Consider the following 23,426-nt stretch of genomic DNA (forward strand, 5'->3'; position numbering starts at 1 on the left):
TATATATATATATATATATATATATTTCAGTAAACACATGTCAAGCTTCCATGTAAAACACACATTTTTGCAACAACCTGAGTTATTAAAAACTTTATGGGCTGCAAAAAATTATAATGTTGTGAAATCTTAATTCTTGATCACAAAGTAGCAAGTTTGCTGCTCTCCTTCGACTTTTGAATGGCAGAAGAGAGCCTATTCCCATTTTTTCACACCACAAACAAAGGGTGGCTCAGACAGAAACTTTTAACAACATCAACAGCCTGCCTAAGTATTATAAAATGTCATTATTGATAATATACAGTTAGTGAGAGATACAGCATTCAGTGGCTAGCCAAAAATATTATATGTATAAGATTCAGGAAAATACTGCAAAAACATTGCCTGCCATGTGTGTTTACACAACATATCCTCTGGTGTCCACATACAGCAGCTATTTCATTGTGTGTCAGGAGGTGATATGATGATAGATGATATGAGCCAAAAAAAAGTCAGGAGGTGATATGATGATAGATGATATGAGCCAAAAAAAAATAAAAAAATCAGACTATAGAGAAGGGTTGAAACGATCAGGAACACATGTATGTGGTGTAATGCTCTAAGAAAAAATAGAATTTTGATATAATACTGAGAATATCTGGTAAAAAATTGTCTTGGCAGCGAGTAATGAAGTCTTCACACTGAAATGACTACAGACAAGAATAACAAAATGAAGTGTATGGAAAGTCTGACTTTTGTTTTAAGACCATGACATGAGCAACATGTGCAAAAGCTTGTTTATCAAGAAAATTTACAGCTTTGTAGACAAGTAGTGCAATCTTAACAGCGGCAAGCCAGTGTTGCCATCTAGGAAGAAATATAATTTATCAAGTTTATCTCAAGCTTGCTAAACTCTTACGACACCACTGTGAAGCAACAGCTAAACGGTTCCCTTTGAGTCCAACAGAAAACCTTTCTATGATGATACAAAGCTATTCAAGCAATGTAATTAACTTTGTTCATATCGGTATCTTTAATCACACCGATGTTTGTGACCTGCTCCCTACACTTAAGAGTCAGGAAATTAGTTAAGCAGAGATTTCCTGTCTTTTACTTTGTGGCTTTGTGCCTGAAAAAGCATTCAGTGTAAGCTGTAAAAACAGTCATGGTGAAAGTCACAAACACAACATGTGAGGACCTACTGCACAAGAACTTCCTCATCTTTTCTCAGCACACACACACAGAAGTAGGGCTTACCATCGGTTAGCTATGAGGACAAGCAGATTTCTCAGTGGCCAGCCCGGATGTTGAGACAGAGTACATGGATCATAGACGCCCACAGTAACCTAGAAAACCCAAACAAGGTGTGTTTACATTACCAAAATGTGAGTTGTGAGGGTGTGTGTCAGAGAAAGGAGGTGTAATTCAACAAAATCTAATTTTGTTTGCACAAAACAATCTGACACACATTCACTCATTTTATTATCAGTTTCATTCTTACTGCTTAAGTTTTTGTCTGTTGCTTTAAAATAATTAAATTTAAAAAAAGCAGCACCTTTTTAGCATCAGCGAAGAATGTATCCCAGTCCCCGAGTGGAGCAATCTGAACAGTGTCATCTGTGTATTTCGTTAGGAAGTAAGGGACCGCGGTGGTCCCTCCTTTGATGCACAGGCCATCATAGGCCTCCTGCAAGGCTGCGATCTAAAACAGAAATAATTAGATGTCATCAATAATTCTAGAAACTTCTGGGCTGTGCGTTAACACCAAACACCAAATACATGGAACCTTTAAAGGGCAATCATGAATAATATCGATCCATCCTTTTTCTGCTGGTTATCCAGGACTGAGTTGCAGCAGTGCAAACACAAGAGGTTTTCTGAACATCAGCTATTCTGAAAAATTTTACCGAAATAAATAAATGCTGTAAAACTTACAAACAATAAAAAATGTATTATAGTACTCATTACACAAACAACACCTGCTGTTAGTGACTGACATATACTGTTTGTGTCAATCGATTTGTATACTCTTATTCAACAGCCTCCACTTTTTTACAAGTCACACACACTGCACCATGTATCTGGTGAAAATGTTTATTAAATAATGTTACAGAGTGTCTGTAAAAGGCCAAAGGTGCACAGCTACCAATTAGTATTAGTAAGCTATAATCAGCTTTAAATCTATACAAAAAGGTCTTTTACAGTGGCAGTTGCATCAAAACAGAAAATCTAAAATAGAAAAACTGGGTTATTCGTAGCAAGTTACAGCAGGTTTTGGTTTACACAAAAAACAGGCTCTATCATGACCTTAAAAACATTTGTATCCCTCGCTTGCAACAGTTTATCAAAGTCAGACTACAAGAGACACTGCTCAGTGGAGACATATTGTGTTTCTGGTTTTATCTTAGTGTCGAATGGATTACATTTTGGCAGGTTGGGATGACGTCTGCAGCTCATGAACCTCAGCTATTCAATGTCAAGGTATTATATAAAACCACTGATTTACAGTCTCCATCTCTGTGGCCTTCACTTGGTGTCATGCTGTTAATGACTCATTCTGACTCTCCTAATGAGGCTTTTTTTTACTCCTTGGATGTGAGTGGTAACACTCACTTTGCTTCATTATACTTTTCTAGACCATACTCAGTATTACAGTGAGAACAAGCATCTGCCATATTTAGAAAGGAGGAAGGAGTAATGCACCTACAGTATAATTTCAAAGTGTACTGTCCAAAATATTAAATCCACTGGTTGCATAATAATCTTTAGGAAGCCAACCTGCTTTGCTGAGAAAACTTGCTCTAGGACAGAAGGCTGCTGGACAATCTTTATCCCTTCAGGAAAACAGAGTGCAGGGAAGCAGAACCAGTAGTAGAAATGGTACTTCTTCAAATCCTGAAAAAAGAAAAAGAAGAAATAAAAAAATATGACATGATATTATGATGCAGCTTACTTCTTGCATGCATTTAAAGTGAAAACAATAAACGCTGTTTCAAAGGGCAAAACTAGTCAATGAAAAATAGAAATATATTATACGCACAGCAAAGGTCAGCAGAATGAATCGGCAGAGGATGGACGGATCCTTCAGTGCAGCCCCAGACTGGATAGCATCCCATATCTGCAAAACAACAGATGAATTCTCAGTTAAAACATAAATATGTATGTGTACGTGTATGTGTGTGTGTGTGTGTGAGAGACTGAGAAAATTCCCATTGGTTGTCTTAAATTACCTCCTTGGCCTCTTTCTCCAGCAGAGCCTTCTTATCGGTGGTCTTGAAGGCATCAAGTGTGTTGGTGTTATACAGCGTTCCAATAGCTGGAGAGCAACGGGCTGGTGTCGGACCATCCCTACAAGCAAAACACATCGTGGCTTTGCATGACACTGTATGAATGCAAACTGTATGCATAAAGTTGTTTGTGTGCAACGTGCTACATTTAGCTACAGTTAATTTATTGAAGACTTTGACCCTAAACTGACCTTGCTGATAAACTTTTAAAGGAAGTTCAGCCATTTAGTCCATTGTTCCCTAACAAAGAAAACATCCCTCAACTCGCATTAGAAGCTGTTCAAAGGCCTAAGAAGGAAACACTACAGTAACTCCATCTTGACTTCTATATATTTTTTATACATGTTAAATACAGATACAGTTTTGATTACATAAATTTAAGACTTAAATTTGATTTTGACTTACTAGTGAATAAACATGCTACATTATTTCTGAATAAATTCCAGTGCACTTGTTATTCAATTTAATGTGAAACATGCCTTTCACAGCATGAGAAACCATTCATAATTTAGATTACATACTGTCCATTGTTAGAGTCTGTATTAAAAGACTTTTCACAATCAATGTGAGAATAGTGGCAGGTTCCAAAATGTGTTTTTGACACTTACTAAACCTTTTCAACTTTTCAAGACTAAATAACAAGAGAGAAACTTAGTGATAGGATAAGCAATCATACTGCATCATACTTACACTTCAAATGCACTGAACTCTAACGTCAGCCGAGTGGGCAAACCAAGTGGGTCACCTACAAAATAGCAATGTAAATAGATCAACAATAAACCAAAAAAAACAACCCTAAAATAAACAGCAATTGAAGAGTCAATGTTATCATTAAACCTTCTGATCTTGCCACTTACCATTGTAGTAATATCCTTTAATACATTTGGGGCTCTCGTCCAATCTGTAGTCATTGAGTTTCTTCTGAGTAAGCTGGTGCCAGAAGCCGGCCTCCAGAGCACTGCTGAAGGGAGCAAACTGCAGCTTGAGGTCTGCGGTCGAGGACGCTGCTCCACTGGTGTCAGATGCCATCGCAACTTCACTAACGGGCTATGAAGCCAAGTACTACAAGGTGTAAAATGAAACAGTTGTGGGTTACAAAACAGTTTGCAGGCTCTATAATCTGTCATATCTTAGACACATTCACACTGTGAATCACACACATTGCTTAACACAAACACAAAATAACAATTAGAATAATTTAGAAGCTGCTGAGTACACTCAATAAACAATTCAGTGAAGTAAACAGTAAAGGGCTAATTCACACATCGGTCAAATGCAGGCAACAAATAAAAGATTATGTTATGCGTGATTTTGGGCTACATAAATAAAGCTGACCCCACTTGACAAAACGTATCATGACATTGTGCCGAGATTATAGGTCTCCCCACACCCAAACAAAAGGCCATCACGCACATTGCGAGTACAATAGCACAGGACATCACCACTCAAGTGCTGCTTCACTGGACCACCCTCTGGGCACGGGTACAGGTCACTGAGGTACAGAGGGGTTCGATTTCACAAAGGGATTTCAACATTGTGACGCAATGATGGACCTATGTGTATGAGTTGTGTTGAATTTAATATATTTTTGTCTAACACTTTTGTGATGATGTGTGTTTGCCCTGTGATGGAAAACGCTGTGAAAAATGACAGGATATGACAAGGCAAGATGTATTGTCTAACTGAGATTATTGAATGAATACTTAAGTACTCTGTGAGTATTGGCCAGACTTTATAAACTATATACAAACTTTACTCAAGTAGAAGAACATATATTTACGGAAAAAAAAACTTTGGTAAAGTAGAAGTAATAGAATATAACATAATATAAAATAATGTCATTTCTAGTTTAGTGTCAGCTCTCATCCTCTTGTGTGTTATGTCTTGTTACTCCACTTTCATTGTTTTTGTCACGTTACATCCATCATGTGTAATGATACAAAAAATAAATAAAACAATAGTTCCCCTCATGTTCATTAACACTTTAGTAACAAGCCTGTTTTGAAAACATACGGAGCAGAAAGTACAGATGTTTGTATAAAAATGTAGGGAGTAAAAGTACAAATACACACACCTAAAGTACTTAAGCACAGCGAAGAAGTACGAGTACTTCCAATCTCTGTTATTTACACACATTTCTTTCGGCTGTGTCGTATCTTGTGACACGCATTAGTCATTACCACAGTTACACACCACAGTACGGAAGCCCTAAAATGCCATACATACATACATTTTATTCCATCCATTTTCCCGTGATAACGAGATAATTTTCCTCCGTTTTCTCGTGATAACAAGATAAATAATTCGAGATCCGGAGAAAACAAAACGATAGTCTCTAGTGTATTAAATCAAGTGCGCCCGTATTACAGAATGTATGGCAAATGCATGTAGTCCATGATACGGAGCGAGCAAACCTATTACGCCAGAAAGGTTTGTACACTTGATCTCAGGACTGGAGTGAGGATTAGCCAAAGTGTATCAACCTTTGTCAGAAATTATGGATAAAACAGATTTTACAGTAGAGTAAATATTGTACATAATGCCCTTTTCAATTCAAAATAATTAACTTTGAGGCTGAATTGCTCAAAAATGATACAGTAAATATGCTTTATACTGAGTGAGCGAACAGTCAGCATGGTCCTGAGATCAAGTGTATCAACCTTTGCCAGAAATTACACTAGACTATCGTTTTGTTTTCTCGAGATCTTGAATTAATTATCTCGTCATCACGGGAAAACAGGTGGAATAAAATGTATGTATGTATGTATGGCCTTTTAGGGCTTCCGTACCACAGTGACATTCAAAAGTGATATATAAACTATACTATCTGCTCATACAATTGCTATGCCCACTTGGAAACATCTAACAGCAGCGATGTGTCAACATTTTGGTGCAATTCTTCAGGAATTCAACCAGACTTGTGTTAGCTGAAATCTTTCTTTCACTACCTTTAACCTGATGACACTTTAAGGGTCTTATTTGTTTTTGTTTTTTACTCCTTGGGGACTTTGTTGTCAGTCTTCGTGCAGTAACACAGACAGCAGAGTGAAAGCAGCTCTGACAGCAGCTCACGACGAGCGTCTCCATGGAAACATGTCAGAACATTACTACGACCGAGCTGTATTTCAAACTGTGGTGGCATTAAACAAGAAAAATACACGGTCACGTATCAAAACAGTATCAAACAGTATCAAACTGAGCTTTGTACACTTACCAGAAATCCCCCTACTTCCTGGTCAAGTTGGTCATGTGATCACGGGACTTGTCAATAAAGCAAAGGCGGCTAGCTTTAGCTGCTACGGACGTGTCTGTGCCTCACGGTGCATGAACCATGGAGTAAAATATAAAGAACCAGAATATGAACAAGAAAGCACAGACGACGAAGCATGAGAAAACCGAAAGAAACTTGTACGTGCCGTTTCTTTTCATGTCGGCGTGAACACACAGAGAGAGGAGCCAGCCACCGAAGGAGTAACGTGTGGGTTTGCTACATCCGCACCTGATTTTAGGCGAGTTAATTAATAAATTTACTGGATTTAAAAGTGGGGAAAAAACAGAAATGTAGGAAAGGAGCTATGCGCTCATTTTTCACCACAATTGCCACCGTGGGATTTCAGAAAATTAGCTCCATCTGGACCCGGTTCTCCATGAGCAGGACACAGCACTGTGAAGCAATGTTCAGGGGCCGTCTCAAAATTATACTGCTGGCGGAAAAACGCAAAGTGTTGAGTTCAAGTTCAGTAAACGAAAACATTGAAGACCTCAACTTTCATTTAGGCTCTTCTGTCTAATTCTGCAATTAGGAAAATAGTCATATTTTCAGCTTGGGATAAATAAAGTATATCTATCTATCTATCTATCTATCTATCTATCTATCTATCTATCTATCTGTCTATCTATATAGGGTTCAGGGGACAAATATATCCTCCAAGAGAAAAATATGGAGGTCACGAACCTCTAAAATATCTGTAAAATCTTAAATCCTGTTTTTGGTTTTGTATATTGTATTTACGAGCATGAAGGTCTACATACTGCACACAGTAATAAAATACATTAAATTATGTATTATATTTTGTTTAAATTAATAGTTATAAAAAATGTACTTGGAAAATACCTAACAATGTTGATTTAAAAACAAATCATTAGTTTTTTTGGTGATTTTTAAAACAGCCTTTTAAGTCTCAGGATGTGAATTTCTAATACTATCTGAATGTAATAACTATAACTCTTGCTTCTTTGTAATACAAAACACAACAGTTGCAAACATTTCAATAAAGTGGAATAGATTAACAAACGTTTCATCTGGCAAAAAAAACAAAAACTTTGAATTAACAAGTGGAATTCTTAACTATTGCTGTGAAATGATGAAATTAATGCTTAGATGAATGCTTAAATTGATTTTATACTTGGTGAACCTATTGAACCTGAACTCAGCAGGGTATTTTAAGTTCATTGACAATCTGAAAGCCAAAACTGGTTGAGTGAAACAAGCCAACAGATCTGACAGTGATCTTCATGGAGCATGCAATGGCGTGTGAACTGCTGGTCAAACCAGCTTGTGTTGCTTTCAATATGTACTAAATACTGGATTAAGGTTGCACTGATGGCTCTGATATATCTTGAGACACTGTTAACGTGGAGTCAGTTAGCTGCTGACAGGCATGGAAAATGTCTGTCATGCCTTGCAAGCGAAATTTGCCTCATGTGGTTCACCCCTGTTTAAACATATCATACAAAATTTATTTAGTATTCTATAAATAAGTACAGATATCCTGTGAGATCAAGCTACTAACATTCACTACATACCCCAGACAAAGTGCTGGGCAAGCTACTTGGAAAGTTGCAGCAACATTGCAAAAGTAGTTTAACTGCATTTGCACTAGCCAGCTTAATTCTAAGTCAGTGTTATCTCAGTGATCAACAAAACTGTCAGACAGGCAAAAACAGATTGAAATTCAATTGGTTATTAGACAATAAGCTGTGGCAACAAAAAGAAATGAAAAAAAGCTCCACATGACAAAAAACAATAGGCACCGAGAGTGTGTGTGTGTTCATCCATGTTTGTGTGCATGCGTGCACCCCTGTGTTTGCATGGATGTGCTCAATTTAGACTTTTAGGACACATTTGGGGGACAAACAGTGAACTCAGTAACTCAGCTACAGCAAGATGATTCACTCTCCGTCCTCACCCTCTGCCATCTTCCATCAAGTGAACCCAAGCTTGCGCCTCTGTATTTTCTGCAGCAGAGGAGTTGGAGACATCACCCCAATGACTGAAACATGATGTCAAGGTCTTTATTTCAGGCTGCAGCAGAAACTCCACTGAGCTTCAGAAATGCTTAGGAAAATCAATCTTGTGTGTACTACCACATTACCTGATCTGTAAAAGAGCTAAGCTACTGAAGAGCTGTTTGACTGCACACACCACACTACTTGTAGCACCACCACTGCCCAACACTGCTCAGAAATCCATGAAATAGACCACAACGTTGGGCCATGGATGAATAAAGAAAATCTCTTTTTTTATACAACAGTTTCAACACATGAATCACTCAACTAACCACTTATGGTCAGTCTCTTAGTTTCAAGCAAACATTAAAAACAACTATAAATCATCCACCATGAATCAACCATTAAAATAATAAGGAAAAAACATTCATAGTTTTCATCAATAAAAAAGATTTAGAGGGAAAAAAGTGCAGCCATCCTCCTTAAATCACCCAATAAAATAAATGAAAGCTGACACTGAAGGTCACAATGTTATCGCTCATTTGATTGGAGTTTGGCAGTCTTTCTTACAATAACAGTTACAATAGTATGAATTATAATTCTGTTTATTTGGTCAAGGGGATATTTCAGCTGAAGAACTTGAACCCCTATTGCCATCATATTCTGCACATCAATGCTACGTGATCAAAGTAATAGGGGTTGTATGATGTAAAAACATGTATGTATTCATACCAGTTTGTGGTTTCTTTATTATAACATCAAGAACAAAGATATTTGATCCCTCTGTCAACTTATGCACCACTAGACTGTTAGACTTGACATTGAGGTCCAGATGACATAGCAAACTAACCACTTTGGCACTTTTACCATATTAAATTGTTTTTACAATAGATTTTGCTGGGCATACAGCCCATATTTAAGGTTTGCATTCATGTCTTCACATTTTTGTTATAGTTTTTGTTGGTTTTGGCAAATCTGCATGCACAAGCTATATTTGTACAACTAACAGAGTGCTAAGCCTCCTCTCTGACCTACAGTGAAGTATCTGTTAGGTTTATCAGAGTCAACTTTCGCTGTGCTGCTAATGTTTTCACTGTTCCCATGGTTACAACCAGCATACGGCTGTTTCCTGTTGGTGGTGCTCCTTTGGCTACAATGAAAACACAGAATTGTGCCACCTTACCATGTTGACATCATGATATCATCAATGGTTTGTGTAGATTAGATGTGTAGATACTACACTCAATTCAAATTGAAAGTTAGAAGGTGATGTGTGCTGTGATTTTAGGTTAAATAAAAATTTGACTTTTAATTTAACTTGACTGCAATGTATTGATGGAGCCCAGCAATGTAGATTAGGGAATATAAAGATATATGTTGCCAAGGCTGCATTACTAAAACCGGGGTCTACTTTTTATTACTTTCAGATTTGTTTGGGAATTTGCACCACTTAAGTATATCAGTTGAGTCCTGCATTAATGTGTGTGCACTGAACTAGATGGAAACTTGATTACAGGGACACAACGCCAAATTTCCTCCCCAGGGCCACCAGCCATTTTTGTAGCATACACTTCTTGTACATAATAAAGTATTTAAACACACAGTGCACCCTGTGACTACTATCCCTCAACTGATGAATATGCTCTAGCATTCTTCATCATTATTAAATTAAATGCTATAACCAAAACATTTCTGCTCTGTTGTCAGTAATGAGACTCTCAGAGAATTGAAAGACGCAAGGCAGCAGATAGAATTTATTGTTAAAAGTGTTCAAATTGAAAATCCATTCTTGCAGAAATGGTTTACATGCACATCAAAACATTAAGTGGCCACATAATGAATATTGTCACAGTGGGACAGAATATGCAGTAAAGATATCTTAGTGGAAGGTAAGAGCTGTTTTAACCAGCAGAACTTGATAGCTTTAGTCTGTGAACACATTTAAAAACATCATTGTTTTTCCAGAATACCAGCCTCACACAGGCTAAATCTTGTTGACAGAGATGTACTGTAGAGATGAGAGTGCAATCACACACATGCTTCTTCTGTTCACATCATCACCTCTTCCAGCTCACTTCCACCCCCCTCTGATTTGTTTGATTTGGCTAAGTAGTGACTCACCAACCCGCCTGGGTTCACTGGACACAGGAAACATTATGCGTTTCTTGATCTAGATTTTGTTGGAGTCACGGCAGTATTACATTTGAAATACAGTAAGAGGCCTCTGACATGATACATGGGAATGGTAAAATGTTAATTGCAACACTATTTAACTTTGTTTTTCAACAGGCATAATCTTTTTAATGGGAGGCATAATTGTGCTGTATTGCTGTAATCTCTAATCTCTGCTTGTTCCAAAAATGCAATCAATACAAATGCATTTCATGAGTCTCAAAGTTACTGTATGGTTGGTTTTCCACAGAATTGTGCAATAATATTTGGTTTTCTTTGGCTAATAACAGAAAAAAGGTGTTATATCACATCCCATCATAGAATAGATGAGTGTAAAAGGCTGTTTTGTTAGAGGAATAACAAAATCCTTGGGAGGATTAAAGACACATTTGTGTTTTTGTTCACAGTCTGAAAAGGTGTGACATACAAGCGATGCTTAACAAAGACTTGAGTAGACTATATGTAGATATAAATTAATAAGCTGCTTGTTCACATTATATCTTTTCTGATACCCTATTCGTCAAACAAAACACCCATTTAAAACAAGACCAGGATTTCTATGGATAAGATAGCAATTTTAATGTGTTAAAACACCATGAAATCATTCAAAGCTTGCATGTTTAAAAACTCTAAAAGAAGGATGAAATAAAGAAACAATTTAACAGTTTCCAAATTAGCTCTGGTGTAACAGCTTAGTAGACACTTGGGAACATTTGTGCTTTTCCTGGATTGACATTAAAGAAGGCGACTAATGTCCTGCATCCTGTTTCAATGATGAGAAAACAAATACAGTGACAAATACTTACAAATGCATGGCAGTGCTTGTAAAATGTCAGACATGTCAACATCATGCTGTATCATGTTACATTTCTAATTCCGTCCATTGGTAGTGCTAATAAATAAATAAATTCAAATATTTTCTTACAAAACACATTTTGGACATAGTTGTCCTCCATTCTGGACCAGAGCCAAGATGCTAGATTCATGTTGTTTCTAAGGGTAAGAGATCAAATTCTTTTGAGTTTAGAAGTCTCTGGTCCAAGACGCACTTTATTATCATTAGCATAACATAGACAAAATAAATAACATTAAATTCAGACATTACCCTCAAGTGTTACCATGAATCTGAACCGAAGAGCAGTAAAAAAAAAAGTAAGATCTAGAACAAACAGTAATAATTCAAAGTTCATTTACAGTTTAATCTACATTTAAAATGTTCACCCATGCAACAGTGTTTAACGCATTTAATTGATGCAACCTTTGTCTACTTCTTACCAGCAGTTTTTCAACACCTGCAATTTTGTTCTTCTTCTCTGCTCTGCCTGTCACAAACGAATGTTTAGAATATTTCTAAAGACTCGCTTAAAGTTCCCATTGCAGAGCGGGTATATAAAAGGGTTGAGAGTGGAGTTGATGTAACCTAGCCATATGGTAAACATGTGAAGGTCATGGTGCACACACTCTTTGCAAAATGCCATGACCATAAAAGCTATAAAGTATGGTATCCAACATAATAAAAAAGCAGCTATTATGAATCCCAACTGCTTCGCTGCCTTGTGCTCCTTATGGATCCTAAGACTTTGGATACGCTGACGTGATTGGTCAATAAACCTTTGCCACGTCTTTCTCAGCGTCACTGCGTTAGCTGGGTCTAATTTGGCATCTTCAACCCCTTCCTCAGTCCAGGGCAGAGCGTGACTGTGGTCATAGTTGTTACAGAGCACAGAGGTGTAGCTCTGCATGTCTGAAACTTGACTGATATCACAGACACCGCTCACTGAGTTTGGCACTGTCACATGACATTCATTCAAAGATGCTTGAAGTTTGTTCTCATTTCCCTCAGAGCAAATTACATCCTGTGGCATTGAAGGTCGGCTCTGGGGAATCTCAGTCTCTGACTGCTTATCCTCTGGAGACAAGGAGCACCTTTTGGCCTTTTGTGCCATTCTGAGTCGTTTTGTTGTCATGGCAAGAAATGATGACTGCTGGCATTTTACACCAATTCTTCTGTGAGATCTTGATGAAGCAGTTTTAGTTTTATCAGCATCTTCCAGGGAATATGCATGAGCTAGAGTGTTCTGGTCCAACAGACATTGTTTTTTAGAGAGTTTCAGCGAAATCTCACATTCCCTTTTGGGTGATTTGGAGTTACTTCTCACAGATGTGTGAACATTTTGTCTATTCTCATGTTCCACAAATGAATCAGTTGGATGAATGATTCTCTCCCTGTCCCGAAGATGTTGCCTTACTGCCAAATAAATGTGCGTGTAAAACCACAGCATTAAAATTGAGGGTACATAGAAGTTTAAGACAGCAGTAATAACCTTAAACCACGTGACAAAACGGAAATCTGTGTCACACTTGTTCTCCTCCTCAGGTTTAAGGTCTACATGAGTGAAAGACCTCCATCCTAAAATTGGAATAATCCACATCATCGACAGCAGCCAGGCTCCAGAAATCATCACGCTGGCTTTGCCCCTTGTTCTATATTTCAGGTACTTCAGCGGCTGTCTGACAGAGCGGTACCGATCCAAACAAAGGATAAACAAACTAAAAATTGAAGCTGTGCTAGCTACATAGTCCATAATAAGCCAAAACTGGCAGACAGCCCGCCCCAGCTTCCATTCATCCTCCAACAAATACACCAGATTTAGAGGCATAACTGTGGTCCCCACGATGAGATCTGCCACAGACAGGCTGACAATGTAGAGGTTCCCAACAGTGTGAAGGCTTTTCTCTTTCTTCACAGCGAAAAGAACAAGCAGGTTCATTATGACTGTGAGAAGAGAAAGAAATCCCAGACAGACCCCCAGCAGGGCGTTGTGGAAGCGGTCTTGCACGGTCAGGGTGTGATTGCTCCTCAGTGAGTCACAATCAAGGAGTACGCTCCAACTGTTGTTGCTGTTATTGACATAGCTGTTGGTGTTGAGGTGAGGAGGGTCTGTGGAAGGTGGCAGACCAGATTCCATCATTGTAGGTGAGACAATCACCTTTAGATCCAGTCACATCATGGAAGACTGACTCAGTCTGGATCCAGGACTTACAGCATTTTGACCAGTGGATCTTGAAATACTGGAAAAGACATTAATCTGTGTTGTCTTGTTTGTCCATTTATTATATAAATCCAATCCAGACTGTTAACACCTGAAAAAACAACAACAAAAAAAAACATCAAACTGTCACACAGACATTTCTTCACTGTACAGCACATAATGGTGTACTGTATGTGCAGACACAAGAAGGCTGTTTTCATCTGCTGAATGAATGTGAAAACAGTCAAACAAGCAGTCAAAAAAAGACACTTATTAAACACTTCTGCCTAAGTACCGTAGCAATTTTCTGTTGTAGCTGGTTGAGCTACTTGTAACTACTTTATATATAGTTAGGTAGTTTGGTCCAGTGCTTCCCAACAGAGAGGGTCACAAGATAAGTCTGAGGGGTTGCAGGATGATTAATGGGCCTAGTAGAGAACGAAAAACAAAGTTCTATTACAAAAAGCTGGACTTTTCTCAGATCTTTACTTTTTGTGTCCCAAGCCAGAAATACAACTGGTTCTATACCACTGTACATGCAATTATCACACTGGAAAATCAATCTAAGAAATAATTAGTTAACTAGATATTTATTAAATGTGGAGTAGACGTATAAATGACATAAAATTGAAGTACTCAAGTAAAGATAAAAAAATGTGCTTTGAGGACAAGATTTAATGGCATCTAGCAATGTAGTTGCAAATTGCAAGTGTGTCAATTCACCTTCTCTTTTCTAGTGTGAAGGAGAGAGAAAACAAAAAAGAAAAAGTCTCTATCTAGTTTGTCCGAGCTTGGCTACTGTAGAAACATGGAGGTTCAACATGATGGACTCCATGGAGAAGGACCTGCTTAAAAAAAATAAGACTTGTTATAAGTCTTATTTTTTAGGTGAAATAGAGTCCTAAATCTTATACACTGGACCTTTAAGTACAGTATGTTAGTAAATGTACTTATTTTTCTTATGTGAGTAGTTGTACTTTGGAGTACAACTAAATTAAGTACTTTTATTTAGAGACAAAACACAAATTAGCTGCAAAGTAGGCTATTATTTAAATTCTTACAAAATTCCTGGAGATGGAAGGACCTATATAAAGAAATTTAAATACAACTCAACATTTCCTGTTCTCTTTTGACTTTTCTTTTTTGAATATCAGTATTAATAGGTTCAAATATCTCTTTCCCTTTCACTGTCCAGCTGGCTTTCTTTAACACTCACATAAGGGGAGGGTGATGGATCCCATCAACAACACAGCAGTAGAGAAATTGTGTGGTTGGAGGAAAAGAGGCACTGACATGCTGCTGGAGCTGTATGATGGAATCTGTCTTTGGATTAATAACATCCTGTTTGATCAAGTGTCTGCAAAACACAGCAAGATGTCTCATATTAAAACATATCAATATGCTACTGGTAAAGCACTTATCTATTAGAATTGATTTTTAACAGAGTGGACTGAAATAAACCTGTTGCTATGGAAGCAGGTGGCCGTTTCTGTACATAGCTTTTGCAGACTTGTATTTCTGTGATTAATCTGTGAATTGTAATACGTCATTCAGCCTTTTCAGGACCCTGAAACTTAAACCTAAGAATATAACATTACGACATTCACCAACAAAAGATGATTGTTATTTTGCCAGTTGGACCATCACGTCCCACTCATGCAGAATGATTTCTTACATAAAAACAAAAATAATTCAAAGTGTTGGAATCAGTGGTGCCAATGTACATAATCCTAATGCCTGGATATACAGCAAACGCCAACTTGCTAAATTAATCAAACAATAAATATGACTTTAAGAATATGGACATATAATATGTGACATTTGGGAAAAAAATATCAATATTCCTATGTAAACATGAAATCTAAACCATAACCAACAGTGAGAGGGAGGACAGGAACACAGGTTGCTAAGCAGAATTCCTGTAGAAACATCAGCTTGTCAAATGGATATGACTATATCTTTTTTTTTTTTTGTCTGTATTTCTGTATATCTGTGTTTGCTTACTCAACTGATGACACATACTCAGGGGGAAGAAGAATTAAGCTCACTAGTGTTTAGTAATTGGTGAGCATTCAGCAGCAGTGTGGGATAAAAAGGTTTTGAGAAGAGCAGAACTGACTCATTCAGACTGTCGATGTGCTTTTTTTCTTAAAACTGTGCAATGTGCAAAGTACAATGTTGGAAAAATTTAATATTTGTTTGCTCTCTGCCAGCCCACGTTTATGACTCCTTCTCTCATGCAATAAATGAATAAACCAGACAGACTGAAAGTATGGGAAGCGACAGAGGCACTGTCCTGTGGATGCTCTATGATAGATGTTAAGCCTCCACAGACTTCCAGCTTCACCATTTAATCAAGTGGAAACTCGACAGGAGCAGTAAAAGCTTCCAACAAATGTTTTCTTTTTAAACAAACTCAAATGCACAATACACATGAAGGGATAAAAATATGATTTGTGCATATAGTGTATGTTGTCCTCCATATTTTGAGTCTCACAAACTTTAATTGAAGCCACTTAATTAATAGGTTAATAGATGCCTTAGCTTTGGCTTTGAATATCCAAGCTGAAATGTATGATAATGTTAACATTTTTCTCGCTCTGTTTATAGCCATTGTGTTTATACATTAACTGCCTCCTCAACACAAATATTTAAGAGCCTTATTACTCACCGAATTCGCAAAGAATAACAAGACAAAGAGGGATGGAGAGCTGAAACTGCGGCGTGTTTATTGCATGTGAGCAGAACACTGCTTATCGCACCAGAAAAGGACAGGATATTTATCCGACGCTAATTGCTCAATATAATTATCAGTAATGACCACTGCCTCTCTGATTTTATTACAAAAGAGAGGGAACACAGATGAATCGTGCTATCTTTCTGCCCTGTTGAGACCTGATGGAGCCTATCTATCAAAATGAATAATGGCTCTCCTGCGAAATACTACAAGTCGGTGTGCAGAGAAACCACCTGTTGAACTGCAGTGGGATCTCACACGGAAACTTTTAAGGCTTTCAGCACAATCGACAAACACATGCATACATAAATATCGTTTGTCAGCTGTCATAAAATAAAATAAAAAACTTTATCAGTTTAAATATGTAAGTTATTGCAACCTGTGCGCGTATGTCCGGTGAGAGTCCAGACTTACCTGTGGTGTCCATAAATGTCCATAATAGTCCGTTTAATTCCAGTCTGTATTGCGGGACAAAATCAGAAAACGAATGAAGGACAGAGGTTGGAAGTGCATAGAAAAAGTCTCTCCCCCTCCTTCCCTCTCTCCCTCCTCTCTCTCTCTCTCTCTCTCTCTCTCTCTCTCTCTCTCTCTCCAGCTCTGGAGTGAATACACACTTTGAGTTTAAATGATGATGCCGCCCAACAATTGCAGCCATAAAGATTGCACTGTTACTGGAAACTGTTTTCACCTGACGGAGTGGCGCATTATGGTATGATTCACTGGACAGTTACGCACAGACTGAGCAGTCTCCATGTCATGAACCAAGTGACATTAGGGTAATAAAAAATGCTACTGCAAGTGTTAATGTTTGAATTCAACAGTACTGTAAAATACATTTTAGTTTTATTTACAGCTGTATCCCAAATCCTGTATCTGAGACAGATTAGAATGAATGCTGCATAAATAATTAGTAGGAGAAGCTGGGGACTACAGTTAACAACAAGGGACCATGGTAACATCATGAATTCCTCCAATCACAACACAAGCTAGAATGATGAAACTCAGCGTACAGTGTGCCAACCACTGGCAGAAGTCTTCCTGCTGTTTTTTTTTTTGTTTTGTTTTTTCAAAAGCCCATGTCAAAAACTGTTATGGACTCCAGCAGGCTCAATAGGTGTCAACCGGTTCACTCAGCAATCCTAATATTAAAGCATAGAGTAAATTTGTGTTGCTGACCTGGTTTCAGGGGTCTTTTGCATCATATTTCGCTTTATTCCTCACTTGAAAAGCCAACCTCTCTAGTTAGGCCAGCAAGTCCACCCACACTCTAGTGTGTTTAACACCACCAGTGTTTCAGTTTACATAGACCAAAAAGGTAACTGTGTGCCACCAGTCCAGTCATATCTCAGCTTAAAAATATATTCATTTTGAGGTGTGAATCAGATGCATTTCCTTTGGGAAGAATTCAAGGAAGCAGCCTACAGAATATCAGCTCCTGCACATTTATATGTTGAGTAGCCGTGTTAAATTAGTCATGAGAAAGTGAAAGCGTCGATAGAGGAAGTGTTGTAAAAGGCCTTGCATTTTTATTGCATCTTGTTTTTATTACAGTTATTAATTACAGTGATTACTCAAAATGATCTTATATGACACTTGCCAACTGTTGATTCTGATTTTCTTCTATGTGCACGCTTGAAAGCATTGGGTTTCACGTCAGGAGGAGCTCTGAAAAAATATCAAGCATGTTTAATAATTTTCAGCACATCTCACAGCAGCAGGGTGATGAGGCTCCCATTAACCCTGCTGCAGTGTGCTGATTCTGTGAATAAGTCTGGGATTCATCTGAGGCTCTTCTGGACTTTGACCCGTTGACCTGATGGTGGCATAGCGACTGTAAGGGAAAGTTCATGATCTCTAGTTTCTTTTTGTTGCAAGTATGAACATTACATTTCTTCAAGCTTGTTGTGTGAACTTTGATACTAATTTTTTGCCTGTATGCAAGTACTGGGTGAAGAAATACAGACAGTGAAAAATAAACAAGAAAGGTCACAGAGACATAAAAGTCAATAGATTTTTCAGTCTATTGAGTGTGTGTGACTTTGAGTATGACTGTGCATATAGTGGAATTCATGAAACTCATAATTTTTGAAATATCTAAAAAAAACCTCCACTCCTTGGCAAAGGCTGTGCTTCACACTCAATGCAAAACCATTAAGTATTATTTAAAGGGTTCATTTGCAAAAGTATATATCTCTGTTTTATTTATTTTCCTAAATCATGTTTTTTCTTTTGTTGCACTCAAAGGAATGTCAATCAAACAGGTGTTGGTTTGTTTTGATCATAATTTGTCTTTTTGTAAATAAGCCATCACCAATCATAAAACATGTTTGTTTTTTTCATTGTGCACTCAGGGGAATATCAGTCAAACTTGTTGACTTATTCATTTTAAGAACTTCTCATTTGCAAAGCAAATGATGCCGAGCAGTAAGGAAGCTGAGAGCAGCTGTGGTTTGTCATAATTCTGTCTTCAGCTATTAGTTTGAGATCAGACTTAATTTTCTCATTATCTTGAGCTAACACATTACTGGTATGGTAATGTGTAAAAACTCAGTAGCAGAAATAAGAACTTGAGAAGATGACAAAAGAAATTGCATTACAATATTTTTAACAGGAGAATATATACTGTATGTTCTGAAGATAACTGAATTAAAAATACAGCATGTTGTCTAAATATTCACTAATACTTTAGATTACAACCCACAGCGTACGGTGTAATTACTCAGTGTGTGATCACTGTGAAGGACTTAGTGGCATCTAGCAGTGTATTAGCAAATTGCAACCCCCTCGTTTGACCCTGTCTTTCTTAGTGCAATGGAGAAACTATGGCTGTGCAACACACAAAAAATGTTAAAGGCCCCATCTAGAGCCAGCATTTAGTTCGTCTGTTCTGGGCTACTGTAGAAACATGGCGGTCTAAAATGGCTGCATCCATGGTGTCTGTAGATATGAAAGACTTATTCTGAGGTGATTATACAGTAATAAAACCATAGTTGCCACAGTAACCAGAATCTGTAAATAGAGCTCACACACTGGACCTTTAACAGTCTATCGCCAATACATAGGTACATGGGTTATGGTGATAACAATTTGGGATCTTATAAAGAACATATACTGTAGTTATTTTTTAACAATTATATAGCTATTATAGGAAATTACTTACTCTGAAATAATCTGAACGCTTGGGGGTAACTTCATATTGTAGCCTAGTTATTATGAACTACTGGGAAATTATTCTATTACTACAGGGTACAGTATGAGCATAAAGATGCGCAAATAACTTCATAAATCTGATGGGATTTTATTTCAAAATGACTTTATTGCGATCAGTCAGGGAAAACTACATTGTTCCTTTATAATGCTAACAATTAACTGTTATTATTGAGCATGTGTTAGTGCAATAAAATATTGAATTGCTGTTCCTCTGATTGATACAAAAATGAGCCAATCAGGTGACCTGTTGCAGAGCAGAGTAACCAATCAGCAGTTTTTCGTAGTTACTGTAGTTAAGGAGGGCTTTTCACTCGACTGCAATATTATCTACTCTGCTTTAACAATCACTAAAACCGTGCATGGAGGCCGAAATCAAACAGCAGTGTTATGTCAAGAGATGCAGTGAGTAAGAAATTCATTTGTTAAGCTATGAGTAGAGGAAAAGTCAACTAATCATTTATGCAATGTAAAACGCCATAGGCATAAGCTAACAATGTTCAGCTTACTCACTGACGTTTTTTAAATGTTATTTTAATTTCATTGCTTATGCTTTTAATCAAGTTGTGTAAGTTTTACATGCAGCCGCAGGTAGTCATTGTTTTCAAATGAAAAATCACATTTCTGTTTTATAACAAAGTTTGACATTTAGGTCACGTGGTGACAGATCCAGTTCCCTTGGCTGAAGAAAAAACTGTGACGAAGTTGAAAGCACCAAATGCTAGTAAGTGTATTTAAGCTGTAATTATTTTATTTTATGCATACCAAAGTACAGGACTTAATTTTTAATGTCAGTTTATTAGTTTGACTGATGTCTTTTATTATGTAATGTCATTATATTTTACCTGCTTGCACTCATTGTCTATTCAGAATTGTTTTGTATTAATGGCTTGCACATCCTAATTTGCATTTGCATGTTCAACTGCTTCACTGCTGCATGTACATTTTGTACATTCGACACAGCAGCATTTTGGCTAAAGCTGGATCATTAACAGCGATGATAATCAATGTATTTACATTATTGTATACGTATATATAGATTCTGAAACATCACATCAACACGTGTCTTTAGTTATTTTGTGCAACGTATACCTCTCCTCAGGTACTGTGTGGCCATGTCTCCACCCTCACTCTCCTGTGTGTTTTATTGCACCTGTTGGAGTGAGACAGATTACCTCTTCTTGAGTCTGGTGACCATAGCAAACCCCTAACATCACTCTGCCAAATGCAGCCTGAGAAGAGTTCAGAATCATTTAGAATAACACCTTCTGTACTGACGGGCTGTGCTGCGAATCCAACATGTCACCAACACAGCGGTGGCAGCTTTGAGTCTGCCGTCAGACAGCCCTCAGACTTGAGCCATTAAAAGAGCCTCTGGGTCACTGTTACGTGCATAAAGTGTGAACCGTTACGCAGTCAGTGGGGACAGCTGCACTGATTACGTATGTATGACTTGAAATTACAGTTGAAAGATGTCTGGTGAAGACAGAGTGTGACAGAAAACACCTTTTATCAGGTATTTTGGGCAACACCTGCTCCTTTAGAAGTAGGCGAGTCAGTATATTGCTATGCAAAACACTGGATGCACCAACAAAATCATGAATTCAGTTACTACCCTCTCTGCTCTCCCTTACCGGAAAAAAAGCTCTGGGTGAAGAGGTGACGAAAAGAAACAAAGCAAGGAAGGAAGGAAAAGAGGGAGGGAGGGAAGGCAGAGTGAGAGGGAGAACAGAAGGATGAGATGAAAATGGGGGGGACCAGGACTCTCTGCGTGTTTGTGTGTAGATCGAGGAGAGGATAAGACGAGGAGGAACATTAATTGAAAAAACTGTCAGGAAAGGGACAGTAGGTGCTGACAGTGTAAGTGTCCTCGTGAGCACAAGATTTACAGATACTGAACTCCTGAGCACCTTTGGGAAAATCCCCTTTTCAACGAATACCATCAAGGTAGTCGACCAAAAACTGAGCGGCTTGAATGTATTCACGCAAACAGGAAGCCAGCCATTGTTTACCAATAACCCAAATGCTTAGTTAGTCTCCTTTGGATGAAGATAAAAACACAAGTGTCTATGGGGAGAAGAGTAGCAGCAGGGTAATTGTGGAATAAATGTGCCACTAGGGATTTTATAAGGGTTGTTCAATATTCATAATCCATAATTCATGCAAAATCAGCGTAAAATGTCACCACCATGATCCAAAGTAAAGATAAACGAAGATTCAAACTGACAGACTGCAATATGAATGTGCGGTAGTGACAATCCTTTCTCTTCATGCTGCACAGCTGTCTGTGAGTAATCAGATTTTTCTTGTCTGTGCACACCTGTTTGTAATATCTGTGCATACACAGCAGATTGTGTGTATTCAAATGTGTGTGTGTGAATGAGTTTTCCTAATTTCATTAAGGTCAATCTGTACTATGGGAACCCGTAATATCCTGCAATTACAGAGTGCAGGCAATGAAACAGGCCAGTTACAGTACCTTGTTGTGTGGGGTGATTATGTCTGTTATCATTGGTCACAGACATCACTTTTTGTTAATTTATGCTACTGATTTCTTATAACCGGATATATATGTTCCTCTTTCATCTCAAGTAATAATATTATCTATAAAAAGCAATATTGCATGTCTTTTTTTTTTTTTTTTTGCCATAGCAACACAAAAGCCATGCTGTGTTTTGTAGGTCAGCAGTGACATCTGTTGGTCATGTCTGTAGCTGCTGATATACACAAACAGGCCGGGCAATGTAGATAACATCTTGCATGTGGCATCATGTGGGGTATTTACAAGCTCAGCGAACAAATCAAAGCACCCTCTATTCCTTTGAATCAGCATAACATTCAATAAAACCTTTGCAAACTCAAGACTAGTCAGATAATCCTCACTATCACTAGCACTCCCCTGTAGATCAGTGTCTCAGATAATAATAAGAGGAGAAAATCTCTGGCTAATCTCCCCTCACATGTGGGATTTACTCTCCTGTTAGCACTGGGAGTTGACAGAGTAACCTTCTGTTAAGGCTCTGTAAACAAACCCATCAAAATGTGAAGTAGACTCCAGGCTGCTAATAATTACATTGAGAGAGTGGGGTGTCCTCTTCATTTCACAATATATACTGCAGGAATTGGAACTGACCTTCATTTCTTCCATCCCCCTCTTATACTGCTTGTTTTCCTGTTCTTTTCCCCATCAATGACTCCTCCTCATATGTTCTTCTCTCCAGCTCTCTCCCTCTTTTCTGTTGCCAATTTTGACACCTCCTTACTTCTTTCACTCCTACCCGACTTGTCCAATTCACTTTTTGTAAAAGATGTTCTTGCACATTATTTCTGACTCCTAACATCACCAGATTATGTCACACATGTCAGGTTATCTTAGCCAGTGTGCCATCAAAGCTAATACTATTAACACAGTCGAGTGAGACAGTGATGGAGGAAGTAGAAGTTTCTGAATGCCACACTGTTAGAAATACTCCATTACAAGTAGAAGTCCTGCGTTGACAATGGTACTTCTTAGTGTTATGAAAATGCACTGTAATGCTGTTATATATTATCATTAGATTATTATTCTTTGTCCTTTTATGTGTAAACAGCATTTTTCTGGAGCTAATTTTTAAACTAATCAATTAATTGTTTAATTTGTGAGAAATGCCACCACACTTACCCAGAGCACAAAGTGACACTACTAAATTTTTGTTTGTATCTTGTCTTGTCAAACCAACAGGCCAAATCTTCCGATTGTTAAACTATTAATCATTTATCATAATGGTTGCAGATTCATTTTCT

General features: G+C 37.8%; 2 protein-coding genes across 3 annotated transcripts in view; both read right to left on the minus strand.

Moving 5' to 3' along the window:
• atg7 (ATG7 autophagy related 7 homolog (S. cerevisiae)) overlaps positions 1-6,984 on the minus strand; it is a 57,840-nt gene extending 50,856 nt beyond the window's left edge. Inside the window, exons 1-8 of the mRNA XM_010731324.3 lie at positions 6,481-6,984; positions 4,124-4,328; positions 3,957-4,011; positions 3,210-3,327; positions 3,020-3,097; positions 2,758-2,874; positions 1,535-1,681; positions 1,237-1,325 (exon numbers count right to left, since the gene is read on the minus strand). Coding sequence (XP_010729626.2) covers positions 1,237-1,325; positions 1,535-1,681; positions 2,758-2,874; positions 3,020-3,097; positions 3,210-3,327; positions 3,957-4,011; positions 4,124-4,295 — 776 coding nt within the window. The 5' untranslated portion in view covers positions 4,296-4,328; positions 6,481-6,984. The remainder of the gene's footprint in view (positions 1-1,236; positions 1,326-1,534; positions 1,682-2,757; positions 2,875-3,019; positions 3,098-3,209; positions 3,328-3,956; positions 4,012-4,123; positions 4,329-6,480) is intronic.
• Positions 6,985-10,241: 3,257 nt separating this feature from the next.
• hrh1 (histamine receptor H1) lies at positions 10,242-17,059 on the minus strand. 2 transcript variants are annotated; one of them, XM_027278867.1, is made up of 2 exons: positions 16,851-17,059; positions 10,242-13,811 (listed from the first exon to the last, which is right to left on the minus strand). In XM_027278867.1, the coding sequence occupies exon 2, from the start codon at positions 13,637-13,639 to the stop codon at positions 11,993-11,995; it is 1,647 nt and encodes a 548-aa protein (XP_027134668.1). In that variant the 5' UTR covers positions 13,640-13,811; positions 16,851-17,059; the 3' UTR covers positions 10,242-11,992. The 2 variants fall into 2 exon arrangements, with proteins under 2 accessions (XP_027134668.1, XP_027134669.1); XM_027278868.1 differs by lacking the exon at positions 16,851-17,059 and adding an exon at positions 16,371-16,426.
• Positions 17,060-23,426: the final 6,367 nt, after the last annotated feature.

Source organism: Larimichthys crocea, chromosome VI (assembly GCF_000972845.2).
Source record: "Larimichthys crocea isolate SSNF chromosome VI, L_crocea_2.0, whole genome shotgun sequence".
NCBI classification, from domain to species: Eukaryota; Metazoa; Chordata; class Actinopteri; family Sciaenidae; genus Larimichthys; species Larimichthys crocea.